The following is an 18180-nucleotide window of genomic DNA, read 5'->3' as shown; positions in this document are numbered from 1 at the left end:
GGGTTTTTCGCCTGGACACTGATATTAAATTATTTGTTATCACCTACTGCTGCTATGGTAGGGTGAAGGAACACAAATAAAACAGTGGTGAGTTGAACGCTTGGACAGATGTAAGCAGAAGAATTGATTGTGTTTTTTTATAAAAAAAAATAGATTCACATACAAGAAACTATTTAAATTAAACGATAAATTTAATAAAAAAGAACAAACAAAAAGGAAACATTCGCTTAAACGGGAAGTGATTTTCCACGAATAGAAAATTAATCTTTCTCAGTAATAGAGGCCAATTACCGTACCACAAAAAGGAAAGAAGAAAAAGGCAAGCAAACAAACATGCTTGCAGCTGCGACATTACATTACGCTGGCATCATAAAACCAGCTGCCACGGGGTTAATTATCGTACCAGTTTATCGATATGCTCGTTTATCAATCGCATTTATCACAAAAGGGAAGACACAGTGCAAAATTCAGAAAAAAGATCAAAATAAACGAAAGTAGCTGTAATAAATTATTTTTCTTACTAAGAATTGAGGCTTCCAGAAACAACACTCATCGGAAGTACAGTTTCGACTTCTGCTTTTAGAAATTAAAATTTAATTCCCCATTTTATCTTGCAGGACAAACTCAGGGAAGTTAGGATTGGATCCGACATGCTGTTAGTAGAAAAGCATTAATTTCATTCATGAAAAGCTTTCCAATTTGCCCCAAAAGGCGTACACGTCCGAGTGTTGTTTGATAGACTCGTAAATCTCTTGCACCAGGACACGAAACGTTTCCAGTCTTACCTACATATAGTTGAAGCTGCTTGATTCCGTACAGCCGAGTAGTTCATAAATAATTCCAAGCTCATTAAAACACGCATGGTCACGGTCGTTTCTGAGGAGGCGGTTCTTCTCATCATGCTTCACGGCAGATACAAAAACACACATATGCGTCGGAAGAATTCTAAAATGAGAAATAAGCATAAAAACGCGTTAGAAGAAGGTGTGTAATGACTGGAGAAAAAAAAAAAGATACGACAAAAAGATAGGACCAAACATAACACACAAGCGTTACTTAACCTATAACGTATAGTGCTATCTACTAAATGCTAAGTAAATAAACAATTCACACGACTAATTCATACTGTAATGAAATAAATGTTTTCTTGGGTCGGGTCTGCCCGTTCCTTGCTGTATATCACAACCTCAAAACCACACCAAATATTGAGTTTTTGATGGAGGAATTATTAAATAATTACTTTACGAGCTGCCGTTCATTAACATCAAAGCACATGGAATGTCTCGCCGTGTATGAAAGAACACTAAGGAAAGGAATCAATCCGCATCCTAACATTGTTGAATCTTCCTTCTCTCCTTTCATACCCAATGCCCGTTTTGGGACTGCGTATCGCGTTACGTTGCGTTATGATGTCTATACACCTTCCAGCACCCGTTTCCCTGTCGAATGTGTACATATGTATATTCCAGCACCATTTTCACTATCGGGTTGGAACAAAACACCGATCACCAGTACCGAATTCCCTTTGCTACGTCATTGCGTCTACTAGGATTTGCAGGGAGCGGGAATCAGAGATACAGTTTCAAAGCAATGTCTTGAACGCCCAAAAGCTTCCACCCAAAAACCCTACGGCAAGGCCATGAACCAATCATTAGCGTGTCAATCACTGTATTATGTTTCCAATTATATTTCTCCTTCGGACTTGTTCACTACTCTTCAGTAATATATCTCCCTTCTTCGCATATGAGACAAATCATGAAATATATTGTTGCATACTAAAGCGTCCTCTGACCCACGTGATAGATATTGGACATTTAGTCGTGTCTTCTTCAAAAGCCACGACGATGGGTGGCAAAAACTTAAATTCAGATCTTTCTTCTTTAGAAACGTTTCATCATTTTAAATTAAAACTTTTTCTAGTGAAACATAAATAATCAACCTATAATTAAATCAATCTATTACCAAAGACCGCGCGAATCGGAAATTCAGGACTCTTCGGAGACTCATGAATGTTTTGAGAATCGACTCATTCGAATGGCTCTTTACTGAAGGTTCATGAACCGCAACATTAATTTTACAGCTTCATCCGAAACTGTTGATCATCGTGAGTTTTTAAACAAATTATGGTCACTATTTTCCCTTTGTAAAAAACTTGGCTTTGGAAATAAGCAAGAAAGTAACATTCCGTCTTGAACTCCCGAGCATGAGATTCGGCAATGAAGCAACTAAATATGTTTTTGTTAAATAATTTCGGATACATTTACAGGTTCAACCCGAGGCTTTGTTCGAATAATTTTCTCAACTGGTCATGTATTGTTTTCGTTTCGATCATCTGTTAATGACGATGTGATTGTATGCCTTACAATAGCATTTTCTTCTGTCCCTTCCCTCCCTTTCGATTACATTACGCAACCCTCCTGTGGCTTCTGGAGATCATAATTACTACCACCACTCTTTACTAAACCCTGCTAGTGCGGCCTTCTTTACAGCTTATACACTATTGATACCTTACAAAACAAATCTTTACACGCACATTAACGGATCGCTTAAAGTTACGCCTTACCATCACTATTACTAAAGTCCTATGTAATGTTTAACTAATCGTGGTTTTCTCCTAGTAAGTGTTACTTTTTTGTACAATATAGTTCCTGTTCTTGTTCCTGCTCATAAAACACATACCTACATAACACCTACACGTTCGACACGCTTAACGCACGGCGCGTTATAAAACGTATGGTTTATCGACATTTTCACTGCTACACCGCGGTTCGGTTTCTTCGCATGGCAGGATGAATGTTTGGGATAAGGCGGACATCCCTGGCGGCACAGAAAAGCATTAATCATAAAAAGTGCGATTTGCCACGGTACCGATGGCAATGGGAAAGAGGTGTATGGTTCGTTTTTTTTTAACATTTTGTATTTTAATGGACGGGTTTAAAGACGAACCCAGTTAGTCGCCAGACAAAAGCAAATGGTGTGGAAGTTTTTGTTCTGTGAACGTTACGTGCGTGCGGTGTAAATTATTAGTAACTCGAAATGAGCATTTTTATAACTGAAAAGTCCAAAAACCTTTCATAAAAGGATTGCAAATGATTTTTCTTAAATTCATTTTTTATTAAAACACATTTTAAAAAAATGTATTGCTGTAAACACACGGTTCTATGACATGAAGCAAACATTATTCTTCGTTCTTTTGTGGACTTTGAATCATTCATTACAAAACAAGTTAAAAACCAATAAAACATTCGTAACTTAAGGACGGATTAACTTTCACGTACAATAAAATTTTAATCATTTGTATTTCACTAAACAGAAACCAATAAACAGTGCACAATTATATAAAGAAAAACGTTTAGATATTTTGAACTCTAACTTAAAAATGGTACACATTCTCCTCAATGTAGAACCGACACTACTAAACTACTCTAAGACAGTAATTTCCCCCCAGTAAATTAAGAAAGAAAGAAAAAAAAGTTATATCCACAAGAAATAAAAAAAAACTCGAGCTCGATAAATGCTCAGAATGTTATTCACGAATGATGCATCCGTTGCACGCAATGTGTAGAGATGAATCAAATCAAAACTCAAAACATTCACGAGCGGATAAGAACATAAAACGTAGAGTGAAAAATATTGTTCCGCTAGCAGATGCAAAGCGACGGAACAACGCCACCGGGAAAAGTTCAAGAGTGCAACACATTTTAATTTATTTTTATCTTTCAAACACTTGTTAAAACATATATGTATGTATATATTGATATACTGTCTATTTCGATTTCAAGAAGGACAGCGAAAATAAACGAATTCGAATTAAAATGGGTTTTTAAATTTCGTTTTCTCTAATCCTACAACACTCTACATCTTTACTTCACACAGATTAAACAGCACTAATGCCCTTACTTGTTGTAATTTTATTTCGTTTCGTGTATTATATTTACTACCCATATTTTAACGCTGCCGGCAAATTGTTTTCCTTTATCCACACACACATACCTATTTTGTATTTACCGACATGGGACAAACACGATGTAATATGTTTGGTTAGGTATATTTATGTAAACTTGCAGAACTTCTCACTAAAGGCAGTTCGTATGTTACCACACACTGTATGTGAACTGCAATACGTGCGATTAAATCATGATGATGATGTAGATCGTTTATCGACGTGTAGTATATTAACGCCTCCAGATGTAAGTGCGCTACCTTCATTGAAACGCATTTAACGTAAAACATACATTCTAACCCAAATAGCGGAAATACAAATCCCGTTAGAAATATGCCATTGGCAAATAAATAGCCGCCTGACAAAAGCTACTAACTGCTTACAATGCTCTCGCGATTACGAACACAATAAATCGTTCCATCGGCGTCACTCATTTCCCAATACCAGCCAGTACTAGCGTATCGCTTACTAACTATATGTTTTGCCATTTACAACCCATACTTTTCTGCACCTCAAGGGTCAGCTGCACCATCGTTCCGCCTCTGTCCTTCGGAAGAAAACAACACCGCGCAGTGTAGTTGAATGAATTTCCGATTTACAGATTCTGCTCCCTAGCTTTCGGTTTACGGCGCTTCAAATTTACAGCTACTTTGGGTTGCGTTAAATGTATACGTTTTGTTTTGCTATATTTTACACATGTTTTGTATGTACAACTGAACCCTGTAAGACAATCGGTCGCGGATCGGCACGCAGTGCCAATCAAACATCTTGCTGCACACCCTATAACATTCCCTACAGCAGAACGTGCTGCTAACCTAACCTTTTCCATGTCCGTTGTCAACACTTATATTCGATAGTGCTCCTTCCGGTACCGTATCGTCGCGTACGATTCGCATTTGATAAACTAATGCCGTGAAATTGTTGTATACCTTAACTTTGTTGCCATTTACATCAGAAAAGCTGTGTCTTAAAGTAAGCTACAATAGTTTTCAGTTCACTCATGCGACCGTTCAACTTTCATTGTCCTCTCACACACGCGCACATTTATAAATCTCGTTACCAACCGGTACGGTTATTGCCTCCTCCAACACCACCACCACCACCACCGCGGAACTTGTTACCACCGCCTCGATGATATCCGCCGCGCATTGCCGGCGACCCACCCGTACCGCTTACGACCTGTCCGGCGAATGGACCACCACCGGGACCACCCATCATCAAACCTCCTGGGACGATATTTGTACGCGCGCCACCCGCTCCTCTACCGCGAAAGTACGGTGGTCGAGTATGGCCACGTCCACCGCGAGGCGTTCCACCACCGCGGAAGTTAATACCGCCCACTTTTTGGCCACCGTTGCCGGATCCGAACGGAAGTGGGGGCGGAGGACGGTTCGGTGTACCGAACCGGTTCGCTACATCGGCCTGCCCATTTGGAGGTGGCTGATCGGCCCAGATTTGGCCTGCACCGGGCGGTGGTTGGGTGAGTTTGTTCACGAGCGCACCAGGCGTCGGTGGCGGCGGTATGACTGCATTAAAGTTACCCAACATCGTCGGTAAACTCATCAGGCTGGGCGGTGGCAAATCCCACTTGGGACCGCCACCGGGTGGGAACGTTGGATCCGGTAACAATGGAGGCCGTTGAAGCAAGGGTGTCGTTTGATTATTACCACCGGCGCCATTGCTGCTGCTGTTGCCACTGCCACCAACACCGTTGTTATTCGCATTGCCAACACTATTGACCGGTAATCGCATTAACGGGTTATCACACTCCTGGTTGTCCTGGGTCCCAGAATCATCCATTGCTGTTGCATCGTTGCTACTCTCGTCCACGCCATGATGATAGGAGGCTACAATGTAAAGATTGGTACAACGGATGTTGATCGTAAAAAAAAGGACAAAAGCAGACGCACTCGTCCATATTAAAAATACAACAAACAACCAAAAATCCTAACGTTCATAAGGATCTTTTAACCCATTTCGTTCCGTATCACGATGCTAGAAGTGGTTTACGATCGTTCTGCTTACCTGTAGACTGGGAAGGCGAACCTTTATCTCCATCTTGCTGGGATTGCTGCAATATATCGCTTTCCTCGTCCGATAGGTCCATGTCCACACTCTCAGTGTTGTCGGAAGGATTTCTCTTCACATCTCCTACCACCGAACCGGAATGCTCTGTAGAATGTGATGAAATTCAAAAGCCCTTACAAGCGACGCACAAAACGTACTAAACGAGTATGAAATTATGTTTTTCCTTCTAATGTTGACCTAATGTTCTTACTTTGCCCTATTAAACGGGATATAACGAAATCATCATCTCACATTTGAAACGATGCAGTAATGTACATCATCATATACACCCATCAGAATTATTATCTACCGGTAGAATATTTTGCAGATAATTCCATCACGCAAACAATCTTACATCAACCGCAAACACCAGGCTGACTGCTGGTTCGAATCTCTTTGTAGCTTATGATGTACAGTTAAGCAAACAATTACCTGAGGTAGCTGGTGGTGACTGGGACGTCTCTGTCTGGTTGCTCATCAGTAAAGCTGGTGGTTTCGTAAAATCCTCAAAGTTTTCCCGTTCAAAGTTTTGCTACAGTAATGTAAAGTGATCCACGTTCGTTACGGATATTCAACAGTTACTAATAAAACGTATCACTTACCAAAAAGCTGTCGATCTCTAGCAGTGAAACCGGCGTTTGCAGCGAAGGTAAATTCAATTCACCCCCATCATCACCTATTACGCTTTCAGGCGATTGTACGCTATCCTCATTTTCATCCTCATTCGATCCGCCGAGCCTTTCGATGGAGAGATGCGGTAACGAGTTATGACCCGCGTTGTTCGCATACTGCGCCGTGATCGTTTTTTCCAACGATTTTATTCTCATATCGAGATCGAGATCATTTGTGTCGTCTCCGGTGTCGTTGTGAGCGACAGCACCCTGCTCGCAATCTTCCCCCGTCGTCGATATCACGGTCAGGGCCGAGGTAGGCATCGACACAGCGGAAGAGGACGGTGGCAACAACCGTAGATCGATATCGTTCGACGGTGCAGAGAATGAATTGCCGTGGGATGCCCAAATTGAAGCTCTACTGCCACCAGATTCACTCGATGGCACCGTAGGGGCAGGTACAGGTTGTGGAGGTGCCTTGCGCTTTGGCATACCACGATTTATCGTCGCCACCGGCATACTGCTAGAGGACGAACTGTCGTCCATGGCATCGAGTTCGTGCACATCCTTCGATTGTGGCGGACCGCCGGGAGATCCGGTAAGTGAGATTAAATTCCTATGGTCCACATCCGCTAGACGACCTTTTTCTTTCGCGAACGGTGGCATCGACAGATTACCCGACAGCTGCCGATGGTCAACGTCTTGCATTAGTCCACCGTCACCACTGCTACCATCACCATAATCCACCAGCATTGCACTGTTGCTCATTCCTTTCCGATCATAGTGAGACGGAGAGACGGGTGCATCCAAGCTCTGGAAGCCGGAGGAATCCTTCAAGAAAGATGTTTCGAAAATTTAACATAACTTCAACACAACAAAGTATCGCATGCTTCGCTGTAACTTACATGCGTTCCATCCCACGTCATGGACATGTTCCAGGTCGAGTTGTAGTCGTCCGATGCATCCAGATTGATAGGCGGCAATGGTGGTGGTTGTAGCGGCTGGGTAATGGATCCCGCATTGCGTCCAACGCCCTGTGACTGTTGCGGCGCTCCATAATCCATCGATTGACCGCTGTATGGAGGTGGTCGGTTGTTACCACCGTAACCACCATTGTTTCCCCTTCCCTGGGGAGGACCGCGTGGCGTCGAAGATGCCCAAGGATTTATAAAGCCACCACCACCACCACCACCTCTCCCTCCTGTACCACCATATGGTCCAATTGGATGAGGTACGATGCCCGGTGGTGGCTGCGAAGGTGGCACCCCTCCACCGCCCGTCGACATGTTTTGTGCGCCCGCCGGTGGCCCATGGTAACCTGATGGATCGGGGAAAAAAGTCTTCAGGAAATCGTTCACCCCTTCGGTTTGTTCCTTACGCGAATGTATCACTTGAATCGGTTGTACTGCCGGTTCGCCGTGCAAATCCGGACACAAGCCGCATTGTTTTAGTAGAAGATAGCAGAGTAAAGGGGGAAAAAGTAGGGGAAATACAGAAACATGAAAGAACACGACGTCAGGAGCATGAGTGCCATTTAGCGTGTGCGACTAAAATGTGCATTCTAAGAGTGCATTTTGATGCTACCGTTCTCTTGTGTATTGCTATTGCTCATTCGTGTTATCGTTACGGGGACTAGGGTTTACTAAAGTGCTGTTGAGACTAACTAACCTTCCCATAAGTACCAGAACAACTCAACCTGATTGTCAGCAACGGTGGGGTTGTGTAGCTTGAGTTGTAGAAAGCCAATAACTGAGTGGAAATAACTATTCCCTTCACGCTCGCAATCGCTTAAGTTGTTTCAGTACCGAGGCAAAACCTTTCCCTGGTATAGGATGCATCTAGCTACTCTAATAAACCACAACCCACTCCGGTCACCTACCTCTGTTCATGACCATCGGAGAGTCACTGCGGGTAAAGTCGTTCATGTCGAACGAAATGTTGCCGGCACCCATATAACTACCATGATGCTGAAGCATCTGGAAGTAATTGTCCTCCATCGGCAAAATGTTATCACCATCCGAGGGCACCGGTGACGGTGCATTGATGTCTGGTGATGGAATCGGACTCGGCAAACTTACCGTCAGCTCGTCCAACTTCTTCTTCATACTTTTCAGCCGACTGCCGAAGTTTCGGTAGGCCTAAAAAATACCGAAAACAACGTTCAATTCGGAGCCCTCAGAACGAGTGAAATCTTACGGCTGGATTCGCATTTGCTTACATTTACTACCACCTTCACTTCCGTCCGCTGGTTCTCGTAGAACAAACCCGCCTGCTCCAGTACTGTCAGCAGCTCTTGGCGCGATTTCTGTTCGGTTTTTAACACCTCCACCACCTTCTCGTACTGTGCCAGATGTTCATCGATCTCGAGCTCGACCTCTTCCACCTTCGAGCGGTCCTTACCCTTGATCGAGTTCATCACCGCTTCCACATCAATGTGGGGCTTTTTGTTCAGTCCCTTGAACGTATGATCGGTTTCGCTCTGGTGTTTGACACATTCGCGAACGGCCGTCACCAGATTGGAGGCTTGATAGTCATCTATATCCAGCTGGGAAGTGCTGGCAATGACGACGGTTTTCGTTTCCGTCAGCTTCGTCGGACCGGTGGCGAGTGTCGGTCCACCAACGTTCGAGCTGGATGCATTTTGCTGTTGCTGCTGTTGCTGTTGTTGCTGTTGCTGCTGCTGTTGTTGCTGCAGTTTCTTAGCCGACGATGTAGTCACGCTTAGCAATCCGTTCAAATCGGCCAAGAATTCTTCGTTGTAGATTTCCCGCTCTTCCCAAATTTTGAAAATGCGCAATATCTTATGCTTCACCTTTTCATCTCGCACCAGCGTGGTCGCTTTCTGCAGGTACGTTCCCCAACTATCGACGTACTCGTAGTTTTTGCGCTTACTATTCTGTATCACATCGTTGGCCAGGTGGAACAGCGTCAATCTGCTTTCAATTTTTACTGCAACGGAAATTATTTATACGACATTAGCACACTGTTTTTTGCCCTTATCTAGCAAGTTATTGCTATAATTCAATCCTTTTCAGCAACGACTTACCTTGTTTCAGCACGTTCAACCAACTGCTAACTATCTTTTTGTGGTGTGCCCGTCTCGAGAGGCACCAGCTCGATAGATGCTGGATGCTATCCTGTGTATCCTTCAGGTCGCGCAGCCGTTTCTCGAAGGAAGTCACATCGAACTCCCCAGAGCTGCGGCCGGATACCGTTGTGGTGGTCGTAGTTGTTTTTGTTGACATTCTGTTCGGTTGCTCTCGATGGCCCTCTGCTGTACAATAACACACTTTCAATTACACGCTTTGGCTGACATGCACAACGTATTCCCCAAAAACGGCCATCATATACACGATCTATTACAACAACCCTTTCCAAATGTGTGTTCCAAATACGTCACTGGTTGTGTTCTATCACCATTCAGCACGGGTTGCTAGAGAACCCTCACAAAAGGATGCTGGCCAGTTGCGTTAGGTGATGTTTTCACATCCGCCGTCGCACGCTTTGCCAAGTACTTTGCTCCTGTGCATACACTTAGGATCAGGTTTAGCTAACTCGAAGAGAGTATGAGTTTCGTTCAACTCAAAGCATGTAACGCATTGTTGAAACAATTAAAACACAACATAAACACACCTTCTGTACTGCCAACAGCCCACACAACAGATACACCAACCACGAGCTTGTGCTGTTTGCATCAAACCTCAACAGCCGCTCCCTGTTCCACTAGTTTCACTAAACCCACAGCAGGTACATCTATCCACACTGTTATCCGCTTATTTCAGGATGAAAATAATGCTGATAGTTGCCACAAAACCACATTTCAACGCAATAACGCCCGGGAGGGCATCATCAACACTACCGCCACAATCGCCCAATCGTGCAACAACCGGGAACCGCCTTACGCTGCCAAACACAGCTAGCGGCACAGTGAGGCAACTTCCAAACTACTTTCAATGCTTAACTAGCAATTAAGGTACAGTTTTTTTCAGGTGGAAAGTACCCAGCACTGTTTTCACTCGCGTTTTCGTGCGTAGAAGAAAATCAACTTTTCTCGCACAATACTGACGATCTGTCAAAATGGATGTTAGCTTCTTTTTCACAGTGTGTTTATAGGATACGCACAAACACGCACACACTCGCAGCACTTTGGAGTTTGACATCACCGCGGTTTGTTTCTGCTCAAACCGATTGACTTTTTGTGGCACTGAATTGATTCAATTTTTATTTATTACGATAAGAATATATCAAACCGAAAGGTTTAAAGTGAGAACTTCTTCATTCCTTCTTTAGTTTTATTCTTAAACAAACATATTCTTTTTTATTTACAATTTGTGATGTGATAATACCACTGTGATTGTTACCTTCGCTGACAGTTCAAAATTACAAACATAACCAACATGGTTGACACATGGGATCGAACACGTTGCTTTTATTTTTTAGGAACAATTTAAAATGTTCTACTTTTTTAGTAAACTTCCACCATATACTTCCCAAAGCAATTGTAAAAGAAAGTACTCACACTTTATAGCATAATCCATCCGATTCAAAGAACTCTTTGAATATTTGCAACCATGCGAGTGAGTAGTTAAGTGCTACTAACCCCCATGTACCAGCTACTAATTCTAAATCAGCATAAAAAGCCATAAAAAGATTGTCGTCTCCAAACACACGTCATTCTTCGCAATTTTTTCAAATCATATGATAAACAATTCCTTGAATCTCTTGATTATACACTAACAAATTCGCACATTTGTCCTGAATCACAGCAAAACAAAAGACAAATCGTCTATCTTATCTGTAATCGAAAAAAAGAGAGGGGATGCGGGTTGAGACTCATTTTGACTGGCCAACCATTTCGATAGATAATTGCATCCATATCGAAAAGTGAACTGCTCGCGTTCAGTAGTGCTCTCTTTGCGGTTTGACTCGAATTTAGTATACTAATTGTTAACCATCCGTTAAAATGAGTTTGGAGTAAGTATTGCAACGATACTTAATTCCACTGATGAAAAGTTCGTACAATTACAATTTTAAAATTAAAAAAAACATTTCTGTATCACAACAGCAGTTTGAATTCACCCACCGGAAGTCCCTATTCGACACGAAAGAACTGGCTTAAGGTGCAGGAACATCATCATCAACAGCAACACATCGAGTATCGATTCTCTCGACCGATCAAGATTGTTGATTACGATAACGAGCGATATTCCTGGTCCGCACCCGGTAGTCCTTATCACATACGCCGGCCAGCCTTCGATAGAAATAGACTATGGTAAGTACATTCGCACCTTTCCCACCTGATGATGACGCATGGACAAGGCATGTGTTTTTGGGGTGAACTGTTTTCAAACATTTTCTACACGCTTCTTATCAGTTACTTTGCAACATAAAACAACACACGCAATTCTGTCTACACCAATAGGATAGAAGACGACACTAGTTCCGAGTCGGAAATTGAGCACAAGCAACATCGGCACATCGTAAACGATCTCGGAACTGAGGATGCCTTCAGTAATTTGGATCAACCTGCATCAATGCTCAATGCGGAAACAGGTGATCTTCGGCAATCAAATGTCCCACTAGAAAAAAAACATATAATTCGTAACACGAATTAGAACATGTCTTTGTTTGCTCCCTAGATGCAGAGCCAAAGTTTCCCATTACGATACGAAGTGCCCGCAGTTTGCAGAGTCTGCGGATGCGACGTGATCCTCAACACCAGGGAACCCGCAGCATTAAAGCCCGTCGTGTCGTTAATAAGAAGGGCGAAGGAAACGTACATCTGGCCCATCTTCCGCAGCGTTCACTTCGATTCGCGCGCGATATTGCTACCACGTTGGTAGGACCACGTTTTCGGGGGAAACGTGCCAGCGTTCGCTACTGGACGTTACCCTGGACTTTCATACAAACGCATCAATCTGCATATTCCCTTTTAAGGTGGACGAACAATGGCGCTACACGCTGATGTTGTTTGTGCTGAGCTTCGTTGCTAGCTGGATATTTTTTGCCGTCCTATGGTATCTGATCGCGTACGCTCACGGTGACCTGCTGAAGGATCCGAAGACGGGCGAGCGTCTCGGCGATGGCAATAAACCGTGCGTCGATGGAACGTCCAGCTTTACCGGGTTTCTATTGTTTAGCGTTGAAACCCAAGTGTCCACCGGATACGGTGTAATCGTCCCGACCGAAGAGTGTCCGGAAGCGTTCTTTCTGCTGCTGGTACAGATCGTCTTCGGACTGGTGATTGGCGGTGCAATGGTCGGTGTGGTGTATGCTAAAATGATACGCCTGCCGAAAAGATCGTGCGAGATGAAGTTCAGCAAGCGGGCAGTTATCTGCATGCGTAATGGAAAGCTATGCTTTGTGTTTCGCGTTTGCGATCACAAACAACAGCACGTCATTGGGACAAAGCTTACGGCCACCGTGCTTGAACCGAAACGACACCCCGGTTCGAGCGTGATCGAACGATACGAATCCCGCCTGGCGCTACAGAACAATGGACATATATTGCCACTGTGGCCCATCACCGTGTGCCACGTGATCGATCGGCACAGCCCGCTGTACGATATATCAGCGGCCGATCTGCTTGATCGTAGGTTCGAAATTGTGATCACCATGACCGGCAGTACGATGACAACTGGGCAGTGTACTCAGGCGCGCACATCGTATCTTCCGGTGGAAATTATGTGGGGACACCGGTTTCAGAATATCATCGAGTACGATCCACAACGCGAATGCTATGTGGCCATGAACGAACAGCTTGATCTGCTGGAAGAAGTCGACACACCGCTCTGCAGTGCGCGCCAACTAGAGGAAGTGATCGACGAGCTACATAACGATCAAAATCGGAGCGAAGTGTATCCTATTGCGGACGATGATAGCAGACTAGGGGTAAGTTGAAAGATTGTTTCATACAAAAATAAAGCTACATTAAGTACAGTATTTGCTTTTCGGCTTTCAGGCATCTTTCCGCTCCAAATTCAGTTCAAGATTGCGCAGCAATCCAAGTTCCTTCGTCCGCTTCCACGATGTATACTCGGAGGCGGAAGAAGAAGCACATAGTGTAGAGGGTGACAAATCATATCAAGAATCGCTAAAAGGTAGCCAAGCCGTTACCGTTGCTATTGATGATAGCATACCGGACGAACAGATCACATTTACTTTGGAGTCGGATGCTAATGCCAACGAAACAAAGTCACGCATAATTTAACCATAAGTTCAAAGGAAATTATTCCAACAAGAAGAAATCTGTATATATCCGATTACCTAGTAAACTATTATTAAGTTTTTGTTTTAAACATGTACGAATAAACGACAGCCCATTTAGCAGATGTGCACTTTTCACATAGCGTGGAGGTCTTGTTGACCTTCTGAACAATCCAAAGCAAGATTAGATACAATCGTACAACACGCATTCATCAAGATCTTTAACCCCGCGCGATCCTCAATTCGCACCTTGCGTACGAACGGCCCGTTCTATTTGCAATTGGCTTAATTCTTATCCGCCTGTCCTGCTCCGGTATGTTTAAATTAACCCATCAAGCATCAGACCTACACATCTTACCTTACCGGACAAAGCGATATCTTATCATCAGTCAGCTCGCGCTGCCCAACATCATTCCAGTAGAAACTGCCTAGTTTCATATCGAATGCTGGCACATATCAGTGTGTACGATCGTTGAAAGATGAGCCCAATGGATTCTAGAGAGCAAGAAAATGTTGAAAAGCATCCGATCGCTAGTGATAGTGATCTGCCAGAAGGATTAACGCTCGTCACACGTGTGGTGAATAAAATTGGTCAGCGAAATGTGCGCACTAGCAATTTACCGCAAAGATCGATTCGTTTTGTGAAGGATCTAGTGACAACACTGGTAAGTGGCACGGTAAGAAGTGAGCGGGAATGACCATGTGATGAACGTGTGGCTTGTCCTCGCAGGTAGAAGAACGATGGCGTTACGCATTGCTCGTCTTTGTCGCCAGCTACGTCGGAAGCTGGGTGTTGTTCGCCGGTCTGTGGTACATTCTATCCTACGCGCACGGCGATCTACTTCAAGATCCAGCTACCGGTGAGCGGCTAGGAGACGGTGCTATGCCCTGCGTAGATGGTGCGACTACATTCCCCGGTTTCCTGCTATTCAGCATGGAAACGCAAATATCCACGGGATACGGTGCGAAAGTTCCAACCGAGGAATGTCCGGAATCGTTCGGATTACTTACGATTCAACTGATCGTAGGGTTGCTGATCGACGGTGCAATACTCGGTGTGGTGTACGCGAAGTTGGTCCGTCCACCGCAGAAGATATCCGAGATGAAGTTTAGCCGACGAGCCGTTATCTGTCAGCGGGATGGGCAGCTTTGCTTCGTTTTTCGCATCTGCGATCGGAAATGGCAGCATGCGATCGAGACGAAAGTGACGGCCGTTATGCTCGAATCAAAGCGAACCACCGAAGGGGAGCTGATCGAAAAGCACGAATCATATCTGAAGCTGGAGAATGACGGTCGGTTAGTGTTGCTATGGCCGGTTACCGCTTGCCATGTGATCGATCGCGATAGCCCGCTGTACGATCTGTCGGCAGCGGAACTGCTCGAGCGCAAGCTGGAAATCGTGATTACGATTACGGGCGGTACGATGACGACGGGACAAATTAATCAGGCGCGCACCTCGTACGTACCGTCGGAGATTTGCTGGGGTCACCGGTTCTGTAATATCGTGGAATACGACACACGAAAGCAAGCGTATGTGGCCGTAAACGAACGAATGCATGATATCGAGCCGGTCGATACACCGCTTTGCAGTGCGCATCAGTTGGACATTCTAAAGAAGCGGTTTCAAAACGATGTGAATGTGGGAAATCAAACAGAAGATGCTTCTGCAGGCAAGCGTCAATCAACTGTTGCTTAGTATCTTTCAAAATTGTAATGGATTCAAAATAATTAATGCAGAACAAAATATATATATTACAGACATTTTACAACTATAAGGAGCAACAGAATATAGCAAATGTTTACATAAATATCCAATACATTTGAGCACAATCTTGCTGAATCTGATACATATGGTACAATGGATTTTTACTTCCCTTTTTCTTACGACCGCTTTCCGCCACCTTCTTCTTCCAGTTGTTTCAATCGTGCTTTTAAAGCTTCATTTTCCTCCCGCATGCTGAGAAACTGTTGCGCAAACTCATCCCTCGGCAGTAACAGTCCCAACCCGGTGCTAACGTACTGCTCCAACGATTCCAGCTTGCTTTGTGTTTCGCGCCACAGATTAAACATACACATCCACAAATGACTTCTCATGGCTTGCTCGGCATCTAATTGTCGCAACGTGGACTGCTCAAACTGTTCCATCATTGCTTTCCGTAGTTCGGCAATATCTTCGCGAACTGATGATTCTTCCCAATGCCGGACAGACATGGCAGAATCCTTTCGTTGTTTTACCGTGCTTACTGCGGGAACTTGCGGAGAAGCTTCCACCGTTGAGATGTATTCTTCCTGCTTGATGCTAACCACCGAAAGACGTGATCGATTTTCCTTATCCGATTTGCTATCACCGATCGATTCCGTTTCGTTCGAAACGATCCTTTTCGTGTCAACTAGCGAGGCGACTGTGTTCTCCTGTTGACTTTCTGCCAGAATTCTTGGTGTGTTGTTTTGAGCGATGTTGCTATTGCTCGCCGAATCACTGCTCCTGCTCGGAGTCGCTTCACTCGTACCGTCCCCAACCTCTGAGCCTTCTTCGCGAATCTTTTCCAAATTATCGACTAAACCTAGTCCTTTACTAAACATACGATCACCGCCGATGTTTGATCGCGAAACGTCACCTTTAGCACGTTTAAGCAAACGGTTCACATTTACGAAGCTATCGTCCACACCTGGTGTTGTGTCGCTGACTGACTGACCCTCCGATTCGACCGTTTCCAGATCAATATGACAGTCAGATAGTTCATCCAGAAATCCCATCAAATTGTTCCCTCCCATCTGCATGCTGTTGCGCGATTCTGTGCTCAGCCGGGATGATGTACTCAACCGGGACAGACAATCGATCGGCCCTTCACGACGTTGTAGAAATAGATCGATCTCACCTATAAAACTGTCTTGCTGTTCTAATCCACTAAAACGGGTTTGACCGTCGTTCTGCGTTAGTCGATCGGGACGGTGCAGCTGTTCCCGCTGATTGGTCTGGCCCCCTTCACTGATGCGCACACTTTTTGTCGCCTTCTTCGATTCATCCAACTCGATCATGCTGCGTCGGTTTGAGCCATCACGTGATTGTGGTACAAATGCAATACTATTTACACAGCTCTGATGAATCTTCTGCATATTCAGCGGATCCTTCAGGTTGCGCAGATCGTATCCGTACACGTAACCTTTCAGATTGCCCACACCAAAGTGAATACCATCTTCCGCGATCGCCAGCGATTCGAAGGGATAGTTTGACTGAATTTGTGACGCCGTTTCCTTCCTTCGCGTATCGAAAATATTAATCACATTATCATAGCCTACTGAAAACAGGTAATCGGGATGTGATTCAACCATCGCTATATCGCGGCATGGTGCAGCATGGGCCGAAGATTGTGAGAAGATTGTTTTCTTCGTTTGTGTGTCATACAGCAGCACGGCACCGTTGTAGGAGGCTACAGCCATGGAGAATCTCTTTGTTGGATGAAATCGTGCCTTCACGGTACTGTTGAAAGAAGAGCCCGAGAAAGTATGTTAGTAAACAACCGTTGTCCCTTCAAACAAACCCGTTGCTATGGTTATCAAAGACCTATGAGTAAATACATAAATATCGATTAGATTTTTCATAGAACACCATGTTTCACTTACTTCTTGTCGAATGCTAATGTGTGCAGCTTAGAACTTGTCTTCATTCCATATACATTAACGAGCCCATTCTCATAAACAGTGGCTAAAAAATCGTCAGTCGCATTAAAGTCCATAAACGTTACGCCGATGGTGATCCTATCATTATCGAACCGCTTCGTGAAGTTTGCCTTCTTGTAATTCATTAACCGCACCGTACCGGTCGTCAGTCCGATCGCAATCTCCTCTTTCCCAGCTGTTTTCGGACAGGCAACACAGTAAAGATTGTCGATCATGATCTTCTTCACGTTCGCAATTGTGCGATCACTGCCTCCCATTTTATCACCGCCATCCGGCTGGTCTGCAGTCGGTTTGATCCGCAACAGCTCGATACCCCAGTCTTTGTTAGCCCGTACGAACAGTTTTGATGAACCGAAAAAATGGCAGTAAGATCCATCATTACCGACATGCACACTGCTGGCAAGCTGCTCCAGCCTTGGAAAGCTATGAAGCTGTGTATCCTTGGCGCACGACACTATTTCCGACATGATGGGACCACTAGGCACAAACAATTTCAATCACAATTAAATGGCCAAAAGAGTACTACTTAATGAAAGCCCTCGCAACGGGTCAACCCAAACATACGATGGCGACGAATTCCTACGCACAAAAAGCCGCGTACATTTGAATGTTTGTATAGATGACAGTTTGTTGGGGATTGTTCCAGTTGCCCAGGTGGCATAAGCTACGCTA

At 44.3% G+C, this 18180-nt stretch overlaps 4 protein-coding genes across 5 annotated transcripts; 2 read left to right on the top strand and 2 right to left on the bottom strand.

The window, feature by feature from the left end:
* Window positions 1–2290: 2290 nt before the first annotated feature.
* LOC125763843 (uncharacterized) lies at window positions 2291–10667 on the bottom strand. Of its 2 annotated transcripts, none has more exons than XM_049427428.1 (8): window positions 9668–10667; window positions 8840–9570; window positions 8501–8759; window positions 7527–8026; window positions 6613–7452; window positions 6443–6542; window positions 5969–6115; window positions 2291–5790 (listed from the first exon to the last, which is right to left on the bottom strand). In XM_049427428.1, exons 1-8 carry the CDS (start codon window positions 9864–9866, stop codon window positions 5000–5002), a joined length of 3567 nt encoding a protein of 1188 aa, XP_049283385.1. In that variant the 5' UTR covers window positions 9867–10667; the 3' UTR covers window positions 2291–4999. The 2 variants fall into 2 exon arrangements, with proteins under 2 accessions (XP_049283385.1, XP_049283386.1); XM_049427429.1 differs by having other exon boundaries at window positions 7527–7939; window positions 9668–10666.
* Window positions 10668–11501: 834 nt separating this feature from the next.
* LOC125763845 (ATP-sensitive inward rectifier potassium channel 11-like) lies at window positions 11502–13835 on the top strand. The gene is made up of 6 exons (XM_049427431.1): window positions 11502–11595; window positions 11687–11893; window positions 12044–12174; window positions 12261–12460; window positions 12559–13512; window positions 13583–13835. Exons 1-6 carry the CDS (start codon window positions 11585–11587, stop codon window positions 13829–13831), a joined length of 1752 nt encoding a protein of 583 aa, XP_049283388.1. The 5' UTR covers window positions 11502–11584; the 3' UTR covers window positions 13832–13835.
* Window positions 13836–13903: 68 nt separating this feature from the next.
* Window positions 13904–15667, top strand: LOC125763848 (ATP-sensitive inward rectifier potassium channel 8-like). Its single transcript, XM_049427435.1, has 2 exons — window positions 13904–14492; window positions 14558–15667. Exons 1-2 carry the CDS (start codon window positions 14307–14309, stop codon window positions 15521–15523), a joined length of 1152 nt encoding a protein of 383 aa, XP_049283392.1. The 5' UTR covers window positions 13904–14306; the 3' UTR covers window positions 15524–15667.
* Window positions 15626–18133, bottom strand: LOC125763844 (uncharacterized). Its single transcript, XM_049427430.1, has 2 exons — window positions 17452–18133; window positions 15626–17308 (listed from the first exon to the last, which is right to left on the bottom strand). Exons 1-2 carry the CDS (start codon window positions 17973–17975, stop codon window positions 15709–15711), a joined length of 2124 nt encoding a protein of 707 aa, XP_049283387.1. The 5' UTR covers window positions 17976–18133; the 3' UTR covers window positions 15626–15708.
* Window positions 18134–18180: the final 47 nt, after the last annotated feature.

Source organism: Anopheles funestus, chromosome 2RL, assembly GCF_943734845.2.
Source record: "Anopheles funestus chromosome 2RL, idAnoFuneDA-416_04, whole genome shotgun sequence".
NCBI lineage: Eukaryota > Metazoa > Arthropoda > Insecta > Diptera > Culicidae > Anopheles > Anopheles funestus.
This window is presented reverse-complemented; position numbering and strand designations above follow the sequence as displayed.

Bases quoted from the DNA above. Each gene is read 5' to 3' on its own strand.
- LOC125763843 (XM_049427428.1), bottom strand. From the start codon at position 9,866: ATGTCAACAAAAACAACTACGACCACCACAACGGTATCCGGCCGCAGC. The intron at 8,760-8,839 runs GTAAGCAAATGC...GGTATTTTTTAG, and splicing joins AAGTGAAGGTGGTAGTAAAT to GCCTACCGAAACTTCGGCAG. The intron at 6,116-6,442 runs GTAATTGTTTGC...CACATTCTACAG, and splicing joins GTCACCACCAGCTACCTCAG to AGCATTCCGGTTCGGTGGTA.
- LOC125763844 (XM_049427430.1), bottom strand. From the start codon at position 17,975: ATGTCGGAAATAGTGTCGTGCGCCAAGGATACACAGCTTCATAGCTTT. The intron at 17,309-17,451 runs GTAAGTGAAACA...TTCTTTCAACAG, and splicing joins ACATTAGCATTCGACAAGAA to TACCGTGAAGGCACGATTTC.
- LOC125763845 (XM_049427431.1), top strand. The intron at 12,175-12,260 runs GTGATCTTCGGC...TTTGCTCCCTAG, and splicing joins AATGCTCAATGCGGAAACAG to ATGCAGAGCCAAAGTTTCCC. The intron at 12,461-12,558 runs GTAGGACCACGT...TTCCCTTTTAAG, and splicing joins GCGATATTGCTACCACGTTG to GTGGACGAACAATGGCGCTA.
- LOC125763848 (XM_049427435.1), top strand. From the start codon at position 14,307: ATGAGCCCAATGGATTCTAGAGAGCAAGAAAATGTTGAAAAGCATCCG. The intron at 14,493-14,557 runs GTAAGTGGCACG...TTGTCCTCGCAG, and splicing joins AGGATCTAGTGACAACACTG to GTAGAAGAACGATGGCGTTA.